At 34.8% G+C, this 16,742-nt stretch overlaps 1 protein-coding gene across 1 annotated transcript; it reads right to left on the reverse strand.

The window, feature by feature from the left end:
• LOC110018617 (probable calcium-binding protein CML30) lies at positions 1 to 725 on the reverse strand. The gene has a single exon (XM_020715980.1). It carries the CDS (start codon positions 723 to 725, stop codon positions 195 to 197), a length of 531 nt encoding a protein of 176 aa, XP_020571639.1. The 3' UTR covers positions 1 to 194.
• Between the last annotated feature and the right edge of the window lie 16,017 nt (positions 726 to 16,742).

Below are 16,742 nucleotides of genomic sequence, written 5' to 3' on the forward strand. Positions count from 1 at the left end.
TTATTAGAAGCAAACTCAGAGATAACATCACTCTACGATACCCAACTCAAAAATCAATACAAAATTACTTAAAAGCCGGATTTCCTTCCTCGTTTCTCTGAACACAATTTCTATTCTAAATTCTCGTGTGTATTTATATGAACAACTTGAAACAAAAACAAAAGAAACAATTTTGAAAATTACAAGAAAAATAATCATCTGCAGAAGCTGCTCTCCATAAACTTAACAAACTCCCCAAAATCTATCTTCCCATCACCATTCACATCATGCTCCCCAATCATCACCACGCATGAATCCAATCCAACTCTCTCCAAACCAAGCTTCCATAGAACTCTTTGAAGCTCCCCTGCATCAACAAACCCATCACCGTTCTCATCAAACACAGCAAAAGCCTCCTTCACCTCCTCCAAGCTTGGCTCTTTCTCATCAAACATGGCTTCAACTTCCTCCATTCCCAAAAACTCCTTAAGCTTCTGATCAGCATCCTCGTTTCCATTCATTTTCATCCCCATCCTATTCAAGACAAGCTCCACTTCTTCCCTCATGATGACCATCTCATCCTCTGCTCTCGCTTCTTCAGCTCTGAGCTGACCTTTTATAGCCTTGGAAGACCGGAAAGAGAAAAATAATCTCTTGGAGAGCTTAACGAATCTGAAGTAAAAAGAGATGATCGCTTCAAGGATGATGAAGCTGATAAGCTCTGATGACAAGAGGCTCTTCTCCATTGAAAAGTTTTCACCTTGGAACAGAAAGATGAAAGAAAGAGTAAGTTTTTCGTGTTGAGAGAGAGGAGAGAAGGTGTTGGGTTATATAGAATAGTTTTGGGTTTCTTCGAGTGAAGGTGAGGAAGACAGATGGCAAGGGAGAGTGAAGTCTGAATTCAACGCCGGAGGGAATCAGGAAAGATAGCGTTGAAGAAAATAGAGAAAATAGGTGGGGTCTGTTTCCTGGAAAGAGGGGAGAGATATGTCTTTACTGTATTTTATTCAAGTTTGAAATGAAGCTTCCTGGAAGAAGAGAAGCGTGCTTCTGTGTTAAATTCGCTTGCGAATTTGTCTCTCTGTTTCGTCGTTGCATGTTTGGAAGTTTGTGGTGTGGAAGAGAAGGGGCAACCAATCGGAAATAATATAACAATTGGTGCTTTTGATATTTTGGTATAGGTGGTGGAAGATGCCTGCCTTCTTCTTCGCAATAAAATAGTAAATGAGAAGTTTGGTCGGCATTAAGAGGCCTAAATGGGTCTTGGGGCGTAGACGGAAATAATATAACAATTGGTGCTTTTGATATTTTGGTATAGGTGGTGGAAGATGCCTGCCTTCTTCTTCGCAATAAAATAGTAAATGGGAAGTTTGGTCGGCATTAACTATTAAGAGGTGTAAATGGGTCTTGGGGCGTAGACAGCTGCTCGTTTATATTTCGAGCTCAAAAAATGTGTTTGTATTTGGCTCGTTTACATAACGTGTCAAACACGAGATGTATTCAAGAACAATGATCCGTTTAGACACCCCTAATCACGTAGCCATAATATGTTAAGGGTAGAGGCGAGATTTAAAAATTATTATTTATATTAAAATATCATTTGAACCTAATTTAATAATTTTTATTTTATTTTCTTAATTAATACTTTCATTTGTAGGTTTGTAATCAATTATTTTTTTAAAAAATGTCACTCATCAAATATGTGTGTGTGTGTGTATTTGATGAATTTGTAGGTTTGTAATCAATTATTTTTTTAAAAAATGCCACTCATCAAATATGTGTGTGTGTGTGTGTGTGTATTTGATGAACAGTATTTGAAGCCAAAACGAGCCAAATGCGAACGAACAAATCTTTGTTCGTGTTTGGCTCGTTGACTTGGCGAACATGCCAAACACAAGTTGTTAGAGTACAATAAGCCATTTTGACAGCCCTAAATGGGTCGAGTCGGGTTGAGTTTGAGCCACCTACAATTTAAAATTGAGGTTGATTTTTTTTTTATCAAGTTTGAGCTTGGGCTCGAGCTTTTAAGTCTACGAGTTTGAGCCGGTTTTTTTATTATAAATGAAGGGAAAACATAATAATTTTAGGTAGTGTTATAATCATGGTTTAGAAAATCGAACTGAACTGGCTGGTTCGACGGTTCGACCGTGAAAGGATGGTAGGCCTAGCTCCTGTTAGCCAAAAAAAAACCCTGCCGAATAGAAACACTCAGAGCCGGGTTTAACCTGCGGTTCAACTTCTGAGCCGGCAAACCTGCTCCGGTTCTAAGGCGGTTCGTTTCAAGGGCATATTTTATGGATTTTACATATCTAACACCCAAATTCTTTAATTTTTTTTTTTTTCTACCGTTAAGAAAATCATTATTACAAAGGATTTTAATTTATATATATATACCACATAATTTTATTTATTTACATATCTAACACCTACACTCTTTTTATTTTACATTTATAGCATCAAAATTATCTATATAACTATTTTAATTTTTAAAAAGTGAAATATAAGTTTTCATGTACAGATAAAATGATATATGTTAAAATAGAATTTTAGGTGTTAGTTATTTAAATACATATGAATTAAGTGGGATACATGTAAATCTTATGTCTTGTAATTTTTAAATACACTTATAATTTATTATGAATTCGACCTTTGATTCGATTTTCGCAACTTTGGTTAAGAAAAAATAATAAATAGAAAATAATAATTAGGAGAGAGATAATAATAATTTATTTAATATTAAATATGAAATATTATATTTTTAAATATTTTTAATACTTTAAAATAAATACATATACATTGAAACATTTTATCATAAAGATTTTTATTTATTTTAATTTTAAAATAGATTTTATTCAAGAAATAAGAAATCTAACTCTTTATAGCATTAACTTAGGGTCTGTTTGTGACAGCTGCAGCTTATTGAATAATCTGCTGATAAGCTGATTAAAAATAATTTGCCGATAAGTTAAGTACGGTGGCTATTACAAATTTTTATTTTTTTGGAAAAGTCAGATCACATCCAGAAAACTGGCACCACACTTAGTCAGGTGCAGTGTGAAAACGCTGTTTTTCAACGTTTTGAAAACGCATAAGCTGCCAAAACACAGTTTACTCAAACAGACCAGATGTGTTTTCAAAATGCCACCGCACTAAATAACCTGCCCCAAAATTTTCTTCTAAACTAAATAAAATTTCATTTTTCATATATATTCTAAACTTTATTTGATTATTTGATCTTTGTGAGGTTGCGGGCACATGCAAACTTGAAATAAACCACGCGAACATTTGTTTTTATTATTATGTTTTATTGTTTTATTGTTTGTTTTTAATCACTCTTTTATTGTAATTTTGTGATTAATTATACTTGCCCTTAAATAGATGGCACTCTCTAAGCTTATTAGAAGAAAAAAAAATCTTACAATGTATATTTAAAATAAAGTTCTCAAATGGCAAAAATCTCAGAAAGTGTAAGTCTTTATAATTCTTTATAATTCTATTAAATAATTAGGCCTCAAAAGAAATATGTCATATATTTTATGTATTTTTATTCATAAAAAAACATTTTGAAGATCACAAGTCTTAGAACATACACAATCCTTACTTATGTAAAGATATGGAAGGTACAATCCTATATAAAATCCCACAAAGAGCACGAAATATACGACAACATGCTGATTAATTAAGTAAATTGTGTATTTATGCTTTAAGTGAGGGGTGCTATATTTTTTTATGACAACAACACAATAGTCAACTATGATGATCTTGATCTTTGGCAAGACTTGAGAGATATAAATACATTTTGATACGCCATCAATAAGTTTTTTGGCACTGATCTCGAGATTTATTACGGATATTGAGGCAATTTTTTAAGTAAGAAATATTTTAACTTCAATTAAAAATATTCTAGAGCTTCAATTTTAACAAACTTATGATCAAACTGGCTGACTTGATGAGACAGACCCAACGATATCTAAATTGGTTCAATCTGAGTCAAATCAATAATAGAACAAGCCATTAAACCACTTTTGAAAACTGCCAGTACATATTTGGAAGGTCAAACAAATTTCAAATCTGACAATATTATAATAAAATTGAGCGTCTCGGTAAGACAAATCCAACGAGCCCAAGATCGCTCATTTCTGACATCAATAAACACTCAAATGTCCATCGAATCGAGGTAAACTTTTCCGGTCGTTTGATGGAGTGGTCTGAAATCCTTTCTTATTTGCAAAAAGACCTCTCCAATACTGTATAAATAGAGTTCTACCCCGTCTTGAGAATGGACCTAGATCTGGAGACAAAGAAAGATCGGAGCTTGGAGAAGAAGCTCAAGCTCAACATCAATTTTGCACAAAAAATCAAGTGAAATATTTTTCCCTTTTCTGCAACCGTTGAACATTGTCGACCATCACCTCCCAGTCGTCGTTGAACACAATCATCTGCCACCTACACCTTGTAGCAAAGTAGGCCCTTGTGGAGTAACAACATGCACTGCAAAATTGTCGTCTGCGTTACAGAATAGCGAAGCACCCAGCTAAGCAATACACCGTCTACTACACCGTGCAACAACACACTGCAGATAAGGTGCAACCACGTTTCCAAAAGAAGGTGTAACAACACATCCCAAATATGGTCCAACAACATACAAGGAAGACGATGTAACAACGTACCCCACCTACAATGCAATGTCATCTCTCGAAGATGGTGAAACAATGTACCCCGAAGACTGTAACTCTCTCTAAATTCATAAAGCTTTGGACTTTGGCCTATGTGGTCTATAGATGTCATCACAACAAACCACTTGACTAATGTGACCAATTACAACCTACATGACTTAAAACTTTTGTAGTTCCCTACTCTTGCCTCTAAAGCCTACGTATGAAGATCATCACAGCTCACTACTATGACCTCTGTTACTAACCACGACCTAGATGATCCATAGCTTATGCAGCTCTTGACTCCGGCCTCTGTGCCCTACGAACGTCATCACAGCTCACCACCACGACGTAAGTGACAAACTACGACTTATGAGGTTGACAACTCATGCAGCTCTCGACTCAGGCCTCTACGACATACAAATGTCATCACAACTCACTATTGCGGCCTATGTGACAAATATGGTCTATGTGGCTTACAGCTCGAGCAGTTTCAAACTTCAGCCTCTGCGGCCTACAAATATTATAACAACTCATTACTATGTGAACAATTATGATCTACGTAGCTTACAGATTGTGCAGCTCCCAACTCCTACCTTTGCGGCCTATGTACGTTATCACTGCTCACCACCACGACCTACATGACCCACTACGACTTATGCGGCCCATGCGACCCATAGCTCATATAGCTCCCAACTTCTTCCTCTGAGGCGTACCGTTGTTATCACAACTCACTACTATGACTTATATGACCAATTACGACCTACATAGCTCATAGGTTCTGCAGCTTCCTACTATGGGCTCTATAGTCAACTGACGTTCTTGAAGCAACCATCTGCGACCCATACGACCAACTACAACCATGGCTTTCAACCACGACATATACGACAAGCTGATGCTATAGCAACCATCTACAACATTCACGACAAACTACTGACTCCATAGTAATCGACTATGACCCTTCTAGCCTGCTATCATTGAGAACTATAATTAATACAGTCAAATTACAGATATTATCGATGAACTACTATTGTACATTTATAATTATCAACTTAATTTTTATAACTCTATCTCCCTTTAATTCAGAAAAAGAGTGGACATATGTACTCACCATTCATGGCGAATTATTTCAACTGAGATAGACCCCGCGAGTTTTTCCCTTTCTAAGATTTTCCACATAAAATTTGAGGTATCCACTTCTGCTTACTTCTCCTTAGTTATCTGAGTTGTGTTAGATTTTCGTACAATGTTAGGCGATAATTTATTACACTGCTGCTGCATAGCTTTCAACGTGCATTACATCTATATTAAAAGCTGAGAATCTAATGATAAGTTTTATAAGCCTACATTACTCTATATAAAATATGGGGAGTTCACTAATAAATTGATTATTATTTTTACTCGATGCTATGTATTAAAATGTAAAGAAAAATACGTCCAATGTGTTGATAAAAAAGAAAATTTATTTCAAGGCCACATACAAAATTATTAGATCCACATGATACTAATATAATATTCACTCATATCACTAGAGATCCTTTGAAGACTTTTTATCACCTTTCAATCTTAAAACTTGTCAAGTTTTAATGAGTTAGCTCCTATCATTTCAACTTTATGGCAGTAACTTCTATCTCAGCTACAACACATCTTAGATTATTTTAATGCCATCAAATTCCATGACAATGCTTAGCATCACCAAATGTTAAGATTATACGTCGATATCATGGTAAAATTCAAGCTCTATTTTTGGCATTCCTTGAAATCAACATAACATTCATATCTTAGTAACATTTAGATTGAAACAAAAAGAAGACATGTGAAGAAGATAAATTACGACAAGCATGCAAAACTCTAAATCAAAGTATGTTATTATTATTTTTTTTCAACAACATTAAATTTTCTATAACATAATGCAAAAATTGTTGATCGAGACATCTTTAAGGTCTGTTTGAGGCAGTTTATTTGGTGCGGTAACATTTTAAAAACACATCTGGACTGTTTGAATAAAGTGCGTTTTGACAGCTTATGCGTTTTGAAAATGTTAAAAGCAGTATTTTCACACCGCATCTATCAAAATGCAGTGGCAGCTTTCAGGCAGCAGTCTGACTTTTCCAAAATATAAAAATTTCTAATAGCCACCACATCTAGCTTATCAACAAATTATTTTTAATCAGCTTATCAGCAGATTATTCAATAAACTGCAGCTGCCTCAAACAGACCCTTAAACCACAAGAAATCTCATGACATCATAGTTTTGTGTTTGTTCAAGAACTTAGTTTTATTGAACACAAGGACAACTCCAATGCCGAATAATCATTTTCTTTTGTGATTATAATATTTTTAATTGCATGTCTTCGAATTTTTGGGTATTTTTATTTTTATTTTCAGAAAAAAAAAACAGCATTGATTTTCAGTACAACAAACCACAATTAAAATCCAGTAAATTCCATAACGTCCAGTACAAAGCAATACTAATATATACAGATAGCGAAAGAGAGAGGGGCATGGCCACTGAAAAATAAAATAATTAAAGGAGAACAAGGGGGTTAATACTGCAAATTCTCATTAACAGAATATTTATGGAGCAGGAGGTGAAGGCGGTGGTGAAGCGAGAAGCGGGGCGCTTCGAGGGTTGGTATTTGGTCCAGGTTCTTTATAGTCCATCAATGTCATCTCCTGCATCATCCTCCCCAAAGTTAGATATTCCTGAAATAAATTCTCATACATCACATGTGCATCACAAATGTATTAATATCAAGGTTCTAGCTCTAAACCTTCTGATCAAAATCAAATAATCATCAACAACAATCTCAAAGCTGATTGATGAAAATGTTCAATTCATATCTCTATCAAAATTAATCTTCAAACAAAAGACCACTTATCCATTCAGGATCTACAGGAGCATAATTTTCCAACAAAAATCTTAATATGTGACTCATTTGTCCACTTACGATCGACCGAACGACAAAATTCGCCGTTTTGATTCAACAGAGACCTTGAATGCATGACGTGGTGCAATCCACACTATCATTCGCAAGTCTGATTTACCGACCCAATTCTTATGTAATTACATATGTATCACCTAAACTTTTTATAAATATACTAACCAAATCTTTTATATGTGCTCTATACTTATTGTCAGCACTCTTTAAATAAATTTAATCACAGATACACGTGCATTTACTAAGCTTCAAACTCAATATCTATTACTTAAAAATCAAAGATCAGAACCAGAAGATTTTGTGGTAGAATATTTTATAGAATGGAGGATAATCATGGCTACCTAGGAGTATTAAATACAATTTTCATAATATAATATTAGCATTAACTTCTACTTCAATGCAATCTAACTACCACCGACAGAAAGAATATGAAAAATCTCTCAAAATTTCAGTGTTGTTAGATTCAGGCGTCTTTATCTAAATAAAAACTCAATTTAAAAATGTATAGTTGAACTAATTTTGTCAATAAAACGTACAAATGCTAATTATTAATCCAGTTTTATGCAGAGAAATCTGAATAAAATAGTTAGAAGATTATGATACTTATCTACTTTTATTATTATTATTTTTATTTTTAAATTAAGTAAATGAGAACATGACCACCAGTGGTTGAGTGGGGAAAAAAATTTGGTAAGTCAACTGTACGAAGAAGTTACGTACACAGGACTTACGTACATAAAAGGGTATATGGGTGTTACATAGGGGTTACACGGGATTACAAGGGATTATAACCCCGTTGTACCTCCCGTGTAACCGCGCTGTAATCTTGTGACTCCAATAGATAAAATAAAACCGCGGGTTACAGGTGAGTTACACGAGAAGTTATTACTCGCTTGTAACCCCCATATAACCCCGTATAATGCCCGTGTACCATATTCCGTACACATCTCTGCGTACGATTGACGTACGCAATTTTTTTCCGGTTGAGTGGAGCTTGTTAAAATACACAGTGGACTCCATAGTGTTATGCTTTGAATCCCTACTAATTGAAATCTTCAAAAGAAAAATTCATGCAAAATGGCAAATAAATTAAAAAATAAAAATTGATGACAAAACATACCTCGAGGAGTGACTTCTCTTGAGGATGCCTCCAGACCTTCACTCTTCTCCCATGCCCTGCATTTAAAAAAAAAATTAATAAAAAAAACATAAAAAATAACCCAACTTTTCTAATAATAATGCACAAAAAATTAATTAAAAACAAAATAAAAAAATAGAAAAAAACGTACCCTGGTAGGAGATGCAGAGAGCCATAGCAACAAGAAAAATTATAAGAAAATTAGATCTTGCCATAACAAAGAACAAGAACCTTCCTCTTCTTCTTCCTCTTCTTCTTCTTCCCCGTTAAAGAAATTTATGAAAAAATGCCGGTTTTGTTGCTTTCCAGAACGAGATTGCGTCAACACGGCAAGCCAAGCAAAAGTTAGGCGGAGAAGATATATGAAGAAAAAGGAGGAGATAAGAACGAGGAGGAAGAAGAAGGGGAAAGGGCGAAACTGATAACTTTTTGGTGAGTGATCTCAAAAGGTGAGGCGTGAAGGTCGATGGCCGATAGCGAGTGATCCCAATTTACGGTTTCTGCCACGTAGTGTCGGGTCACCTGTATTTTCAAGATCAGCTCACTCGCGGTAGGCGTAACAAGCATCACTCCGGCTGCGTATTTACACTTATGGTTGTTTCACCCGATGTGCATTTCTTTTTTTTTTTTAATTAAAATAATAATGCCATGGTTGTTTCACCCGATGTGCATTTCTTTTTTTTAATTAAAATAATAATGTTTTAGTTGTGATAGAAAATAATTTAGTAGTATTGTCAACAAAAACTAGGTCTGTCTTTTTCATCTAGGCCAGTTCCAACCAAGACCAAGAATGACAAGTTTCTTAGCCTTGTCAACTCGATCATATGACGGTTGAGTTTGAGTGGCTATGTTTAAGTAATCGAGTACAAGTTTATGGAATATGAATTGGAAAATAAAGAGTCCTAAGATGAGGATGGTCATCGACGATTTCTGATCCATTGACTGCATAATTATTTGACTTGGAGAGAAAATCTCTTCCTTAAATGATGATGTAACAAAATAAACAACTTGCATATCTCTAGAAGTCTAGGCATAATAATGATGCCCTATGTTTATTTTATGTAGAAAAAAATATTTCATAAAAGGGGAAGATTAATGTAAATAGATTATTATATTCTTTAAAAATTTAGAAATTTATTTTATACTTGACATGTCTCTAACAAATCTCCGTCGTCTGTACGAATCTCGAGATATACATGAATCTCAAAGGAAACTTTTGAGCAAGAAATATTCAAGCTTCGATTAAGAGTCATTTAGAGCTCTAATTTTGGCAAACTTATAATCAAATTGATCGGCTTGATGAGATGCGCCCAATGATATCAAAATTAGTTCAGTTCGAGTAAAAACAAGCTCATATTAAGCCATTAAACATTTTTAGAAGTTTTTTGAACATATTTAGAATGTCAAACGAATGTTGAATCGATCGTCTCGATAAGATGAATTCAGCGAGTCCAAGATTGTTTAATTCCGACATTGTTAAAGTACTCAAATATCCATCAAATGTTGTCTGATCGAAGGAAGCTCAGTGGACTGTCCGATCAAAATAGTTCAAATTTCTGCATTAACTAAACCTAAAACGTTATAAATAGAGCACCACCCCTCTCAAAAAGGGGAGGAGAGTTTGAGAATTGAGTAAGTGTTTGATGCTTTGAGGAGCTGAAGTCCAACATCACCACCGCCGACTGTCGTCGACCACCATTAACCTCTGTTTACAATTGTCAATCGTCTTTGCCTTTCACCTATTGTCGTTGACCATCGTTAATCGACGTTGACCACTGTTGAATACTGTCAACCACCACTAACCTTCATCGACCACCGTCGATCATCATCGATCACCACCAATCTCCGTCGACCACTGTTAACCCATGTCAATCACCGTTAACCATCACCGACCACCGTAGATCGCTACTGACCACTGTCAACCTCTATCAACCACCACATAATGCCGCTAATCGCTATTGGTGGCTGTCTATTCCCAGCAAAAAATTCATTAGCACGTCGACGTTGTAATTTGAGAAACATAGTAACCCTTTCCTACCCGTGGAACAAGTTATTGCAATTGTTATCATCTTTTTATAGTGGAACTCTTCAGCTGGTTCAGATTATATGGGTTTTCCCTTTTTAGGTTTTCCATGTAAAAGTTTCTGGTGTAATTATTAGTTTCTTTCTTTCTTTTGTGTGTGTGTGTTTAATCTTCGTACCGCGCTAAGACAATAATCTGTCACTCTACTGTCATAAATTTTCTAGCATGCATCAAAACTTAAGAACAATAATAATAAAATAAGTAAATAAGTATGAACCAAATTTGTACATGAATCATACCCAAGGGTATAGAACATAAATAAGGAGGAGAGAGAGAGAGAGAAAAAAGAGACTTAAGAAACTTAGAAATATAATCTTCGTATGCATCTCTTTATACTCCCTTTTTACATGTTATTGTTCATATATTTTTAGTAGGTAAAATTCACATTGTGAAATGTTATTAATGCTCTATAAATACTCTATCGTACGTTGGTCGCTACAATTACTAAGATAATTGTTACTATTTCATTTGCTCCTAGATTATCGATCTGTTTATCTTTTCATTTGGTTAGCTTTTTTGGTTCGGTGAATTGGATTGTCTGCTCCCTGTTGATTGATAGTTCTTCACGTTTTTTGAATTAGTTCTTTGACATATATCTCATCAGGGATTATTTGATTTGGTTCAACAAATTTTGATCACACATATTTTAGTTCCATGTTTCACTCGTGCATTAGTAGGTTGCAAGTTGCGATAAGAGCGTGAGAATTATGATCATTAAAAGTTTCTCTTATTAAATACTTTCATTGATTAATACTTTCTTGATTTTGTGCCCATGCCCGCTTATAAATAGAGGGTGCTCTTTTCAATTTTTCTTCTCATTTTTTTCTCTTTGTGCTTCCTTTCTTTTGTATCGTAGCTGCCTTCCTCTGAATGATGTGTCATTGCAATGGATAAGCTTTTGAACTACCAATCCATTTTCTCGAGCAAAGCTTTGCTATGTGGATTGTTTGCTAAGGAGAATAATAGGAGACACCATGAGAGGGATCGAAAGAAGAAAATGATGCGGAAGAAGTGGAGGGGGTCATTTTCATGCATGTTAGCTCTTCCAAAACAATCCCTGGGAGTGATCGTTTTGTAGCTACGGATACTTGGTGGGCAATTATGATTAGGTGATTGCCTGACAAAACATTGTATGTGCCTCTCGCTGTGATCCCCAGTTTGGTTGGGGATTGGACCTCATTAGTGCCCATTGATCCCTTACCATTACAACAACTTCACCCCCAAGAGTCAAGTGTATATGACATGATTAGAGCCATGGGCATGTTCTCAGTCTTTGTTGCTTAGAAATGATTCATTTGTTGTCTTAGATTTGACAGATGTCGAGGCCTAGTTAGATTTGAACAACGCTCCCATAGTCATAGTTTCGGTCAAGGTTTGAGATCACACAACCAAAAAGGATGGTCTACCCATAAAAAAGGTTATGAAGTCGGCCTTCATGGGGATCCCTTATCTACTACCAAGATATGAGAGGGAGAATCGCAAGTGACTTGGGTAGATCACGCAGAATTAGATCGTTGCTTTGCCGAATTCAGATTTTGTTCACTGGTAATGTCGATTCTCAGAGAATTTCATATATGCATGCCATGTAGGCCCACACAACACAGCTTGAAAATGAAACTTTAGCGGTAAAGCAGATGGTGTCTATTCTTCAATAGAAGCACATAAGTCATAAGAATTGTTACTAACCCTCCAAGCCTAGATTGTATATGATAGATTATGTCAATTTAGGTTGGGTGGTGAGTTTTTATATCAAACTCTAGTGCGGCTAGAGCATGTCTCGGCTGAAGTAGCTTCAAACCTATGTATAAGTTACTTTCTCTCTCTATATTGAGTAGGAGTCCTATAATGATTTTGTATAATAAAGTATTTAATATTTTTTTTGTATGAAATAATGCTTTATTTTAATTTTCATAACAGTCTTTTTCAATTGAATATTTCAAGGCTGATACTCATGGTTTTAACATGTGACGCTTTGTGATCCACTTTGACCTTATAAAAGGGGTGTGATAGCTATAGGTTCATTTTTTTTCTAAAATTGGTTGTTTCTTGAATTCTCATATCCTCTGATCGCATCATCACTCCTCATTACCAAGTTGCAGCTTCTCACTTCATTCATTGTTATTCCTCTCTTGACTTCATGATGACTTATCGTTTAGTGTCATCCAAAATATCTTTAGTTGAAACATCGGTGTACCGAATGAGTCACATCCATGATCTTGTCGTCCATCTCAGGGTTGCCTCTCCCCATAAAAGGGAGAATATACTTAGGAAGAACAACATGGTGGTTTATTGGGATCAACTTCGGTTCAGTCTTTGACTTCCATTATTTGAAGAACTAAGAGACATCTTTGGCTATTATGGAGTCATCTCCATGCATGTGATACCAAACTCATATTTCACTATAATTAACTTTATGGTCTATGAACGTCAGAAGGAGATCGTTTGGTCGATCTAATTCAAGCTCTTATTTTCTTTTCCATTGTACTCATGAGGATATGTTCAATTTTCATCTTTGGTTGATTCCACTTTTGTCATATTGAGAATAAGGTCAAGTATTAGAAGTCAAAGTTTTGCTTTACTTTTTTGGGCTAAATACATCGTTCATCGTTTGTCATTCCCTTCTCGAAGAATAAGTGAAAGATTTTGATTGAAGTGTAGAGGGAGGGAAATAATTTTGAAAAGAAGGTTTTGGACGTTTGATAGTATTTGAAGGCTTTGAGTTTGATAAGACGCTGACTCTCAAGAAGTAGTATGACGTGTTGAAATTGTGATGTGATTTTCCTTATATTTTCTATGTTATTTATGTCATTTTTATGTTTTCCATGCATATGTTTGTGTGTATATATAGTATACCTGTTAAAAGGTATCAACAGAGAGTGTAAGGAGTTGAATTCTTGTTATGCCTCTGCCTAGTGTATCCATTTGCCATATTAAGAATAAGGCGAAGTATTAGAAGTTAAAGCTTTGCTTTACTTTTTTGGGCTAAATACGTCGTTCTTCGTTTGTCATTCTCTTCTCGAAGGATAAGTGGAAGATTTTGTCTGAAATGCAGAGGTAGGGAAATAAGATTGAAAAGAAGGTTTTTTGACATTTGACAGTATTTGAAGAATTTGAAATTGACAAGACGCTGACTCTCGAAAAGTACGATGATGTGTTGAAATTATGATGTGATTTTCCTTGTATTTGCTATCTTATTTATGTCATTTTTAAGTTTTTTGTGCATATGTTTGTGTGTATATATAATTTACAGGTTAAAATGCATCAGCAGAGAGCATAAAGAGTCAAATACATGTTATGCCTCTGCCTACTACATCCACGTCCATGTTGGGGTGCCACAGTTCCAAATATTGCCCTAAAATTGAAAATTTAGAGAAACTAAAAAGTGGGTGATGGTCCCTAGAAATTGAGCACCCATGCCCAGTGCCTAGGTGCCCAAACACATTTCTCAAACCCAACACCCAGACCTAGCACCTAGTCATCATGTACTTTTTGTCAATTATTGTCAACATATAGATATACCAAAAAGTGGGTGTCACTGTCCAAGCACTCATGCGCCAAAACCAACACCACTATGCTCTCCTACCGGTGCTTAGGCACTCAATCACATATTTTGATGGTTTCCACAGTTCGGTGGTAAGGGATAAAAATGAAGAAAATTTGAAAGAAAGAAAGACATATTCCATTTTTACTTGGTTTTTGAGTTGAAGAGTGTTAGGGAGTGTGTATGTTTGTGTGTGAGTTCTTGGATTATGTAAGAAATGTGATTTTATCTTGCAAGTATGTGGAAGTGAATCAAAATAGAGTTTCATGTTAAGATGAAAGTATAATCTTTAGTATTATGTTTCGGCTTTTCTATTTAGCCTACATAACACTTAAAACATGCTTATTTACCTATCCAGCATCTACACTTGAAGATTTACTAAACAACCACCCTAAGCCTAATTTCCCATCTATTCCACCACTTCGTCTCTCTCTTGTTACTTCTTCCTCCTCCGCCTCTTTCCTTTGTCAGGTTTATCGTCCTCAAAGGAGCATCAATCGACGCCCTCCATCACGAAGGACAGGCATAGGTAAACATCCTCATGTTTTCAAACTTTTAATGGAAAAAAAAAATTGTTTTGCTCTCGAGCTGTGTGATGAAATTCCCCAATAACTTGATTCACAGAAAAAAGATATATATATATATATATATACAATTTTTTAAATTTTGGCACAGTGAGAACCTTGTCAGCATTGTTATAGGAGCAATGATCGACATTGCGTTAGAGGCAAGGTTATTTAGAGGAGCTATAATTGGTGCCATTTCCAGGGTTTTCTTATACGTTGAGGCCATTGAATCCTCTCACCCTTTGGCATTCCACTGATTCAGGATATTGCAACTCCAACTTTTGTCTTAAACTGCTTAAAAAATTATTTTTGATAATTCAACAGCTGGTTGATATCAATTCCAGTTCAAGGAATTCGTTCTTAAAATCTCCCTATATTTGTTGTTTGCCTATTCTGTGGACTCAAAGACTACCAATAAGCCTAATGAAGCTCAACATTTCCCTTTACTCACAACAGTTATTGAATATATTGTTGTTGTTGCATGAGATTGTTGAAAATTATGAAGTTAAATAGAGGCATTGTTGAAAATTATTGTTTGTTGTTGGCCTATTCTTGAACCGATAAATTTCGTTGTTTAAAATTATGAAGTTAAATAAAGGCATTTTGCTTAAAATGAGATTGTGAATATCTTTTTTGTAGTTCTTTTTTTTTTTATTTTTCCACGTGACGATTTTAGCTTTGCCTTTCCAAGTACATTTTCTTTTATGATTCTCGCTCATTAGGAACATCTTTATAATAAAATTACATAAGGATGTGTTACATAAGAAATTGTGAGAAAAGAGATTTATATTCATTGATTGGCATGTGATTATTTCTTTGAATATTATACTCATTCCTATTCTTATGTATCTATATATCTAACAGCTAAGTTTTATTTCTATCGTAAGTATAATTTATTTTGTCATTGCATCTTTTTAAAAATGGATTTAATGGATGTGAATGAGAGCTACTTCATTATTTAGAAATTTGTTGGAAGCTGGATTGAAGTGAAAAATCAAAATAGAAAAGAGTAAGAAGGTGGGAACCAGAAGACTATCAAATTAGAGAAAAAAAAAGTTAATCATTTTGAACTTAGAGAAGAGGCTAAAAAGATTTTTCCATAGATAAGAGGTCTTGATTTTGAGTTGCACTACCATGTATGCAATACTTTACCTAAAATCTAAAAGCCAGTCATAGCTGATGTTGATATATTGGAAATGATCACTATTCTAATGGCGGAAGTAGGATGGATGTGGTGATTGTAGAACAAAGTAGTAATAAAGATCTATTATTGTTTTTACTTAATAAGGGAATTGAGGATAATAATGAGTTGTCGGAGTTCTGTCATCCAACATTTGACGGTGAATTTAATTATGACACTGTATTTGATGTTATTGATAATGAATTCTTCGTATATGAAAGTGGATATAACAAATCTTTATCAGTTGGCTCACTTTTTCCAGATTCTACCACTCTCAAGCAAGATCTTCGCACCGAAGCAATTTCAAATATTTTTACCCAAAAGATTAAAGCTAGTGACAAAAGCAGAATTATAGCAATTTGTGCACATTGAGGATGTCCTTGGAGGTCCGTGCATCAGTATGTTTGGATGGTCATTCATTCCAAGTGAAGAGAGTAGATGCAACTCATTTGTGCCTTGAAATTAATAGAGTAGGAAATAAAAGTGCTATACTTACTTGTGTAACTCATGAGATACATGATTTAGTAAAAAAAATCCGTACATTCCTCTAAATTTCATAAAAAACAACTTGGAAACCACCTATGAATTATCATTACCATACATGACATTATGACATTCAAGGAAGTGAGAGATATTATATTTGGCTCAGTAGATGATA

The sequence above is a fragment of the Phalaenopsis equestris genome, unplaced genomic scaffold (assembly GCF_001263595.1).
Source record: "Phalaenopsis equestris unplaced genomic scaffold, ASM126359v1 Scaffold000027, whole genome shotgun sequence".
NCBI lineage: Eukaryota > Viridiplantae > Streptophyta > Magnoliopsida > Asparagales > Orchidaceae > Phalaenopsis > Phalaenopsis equestris.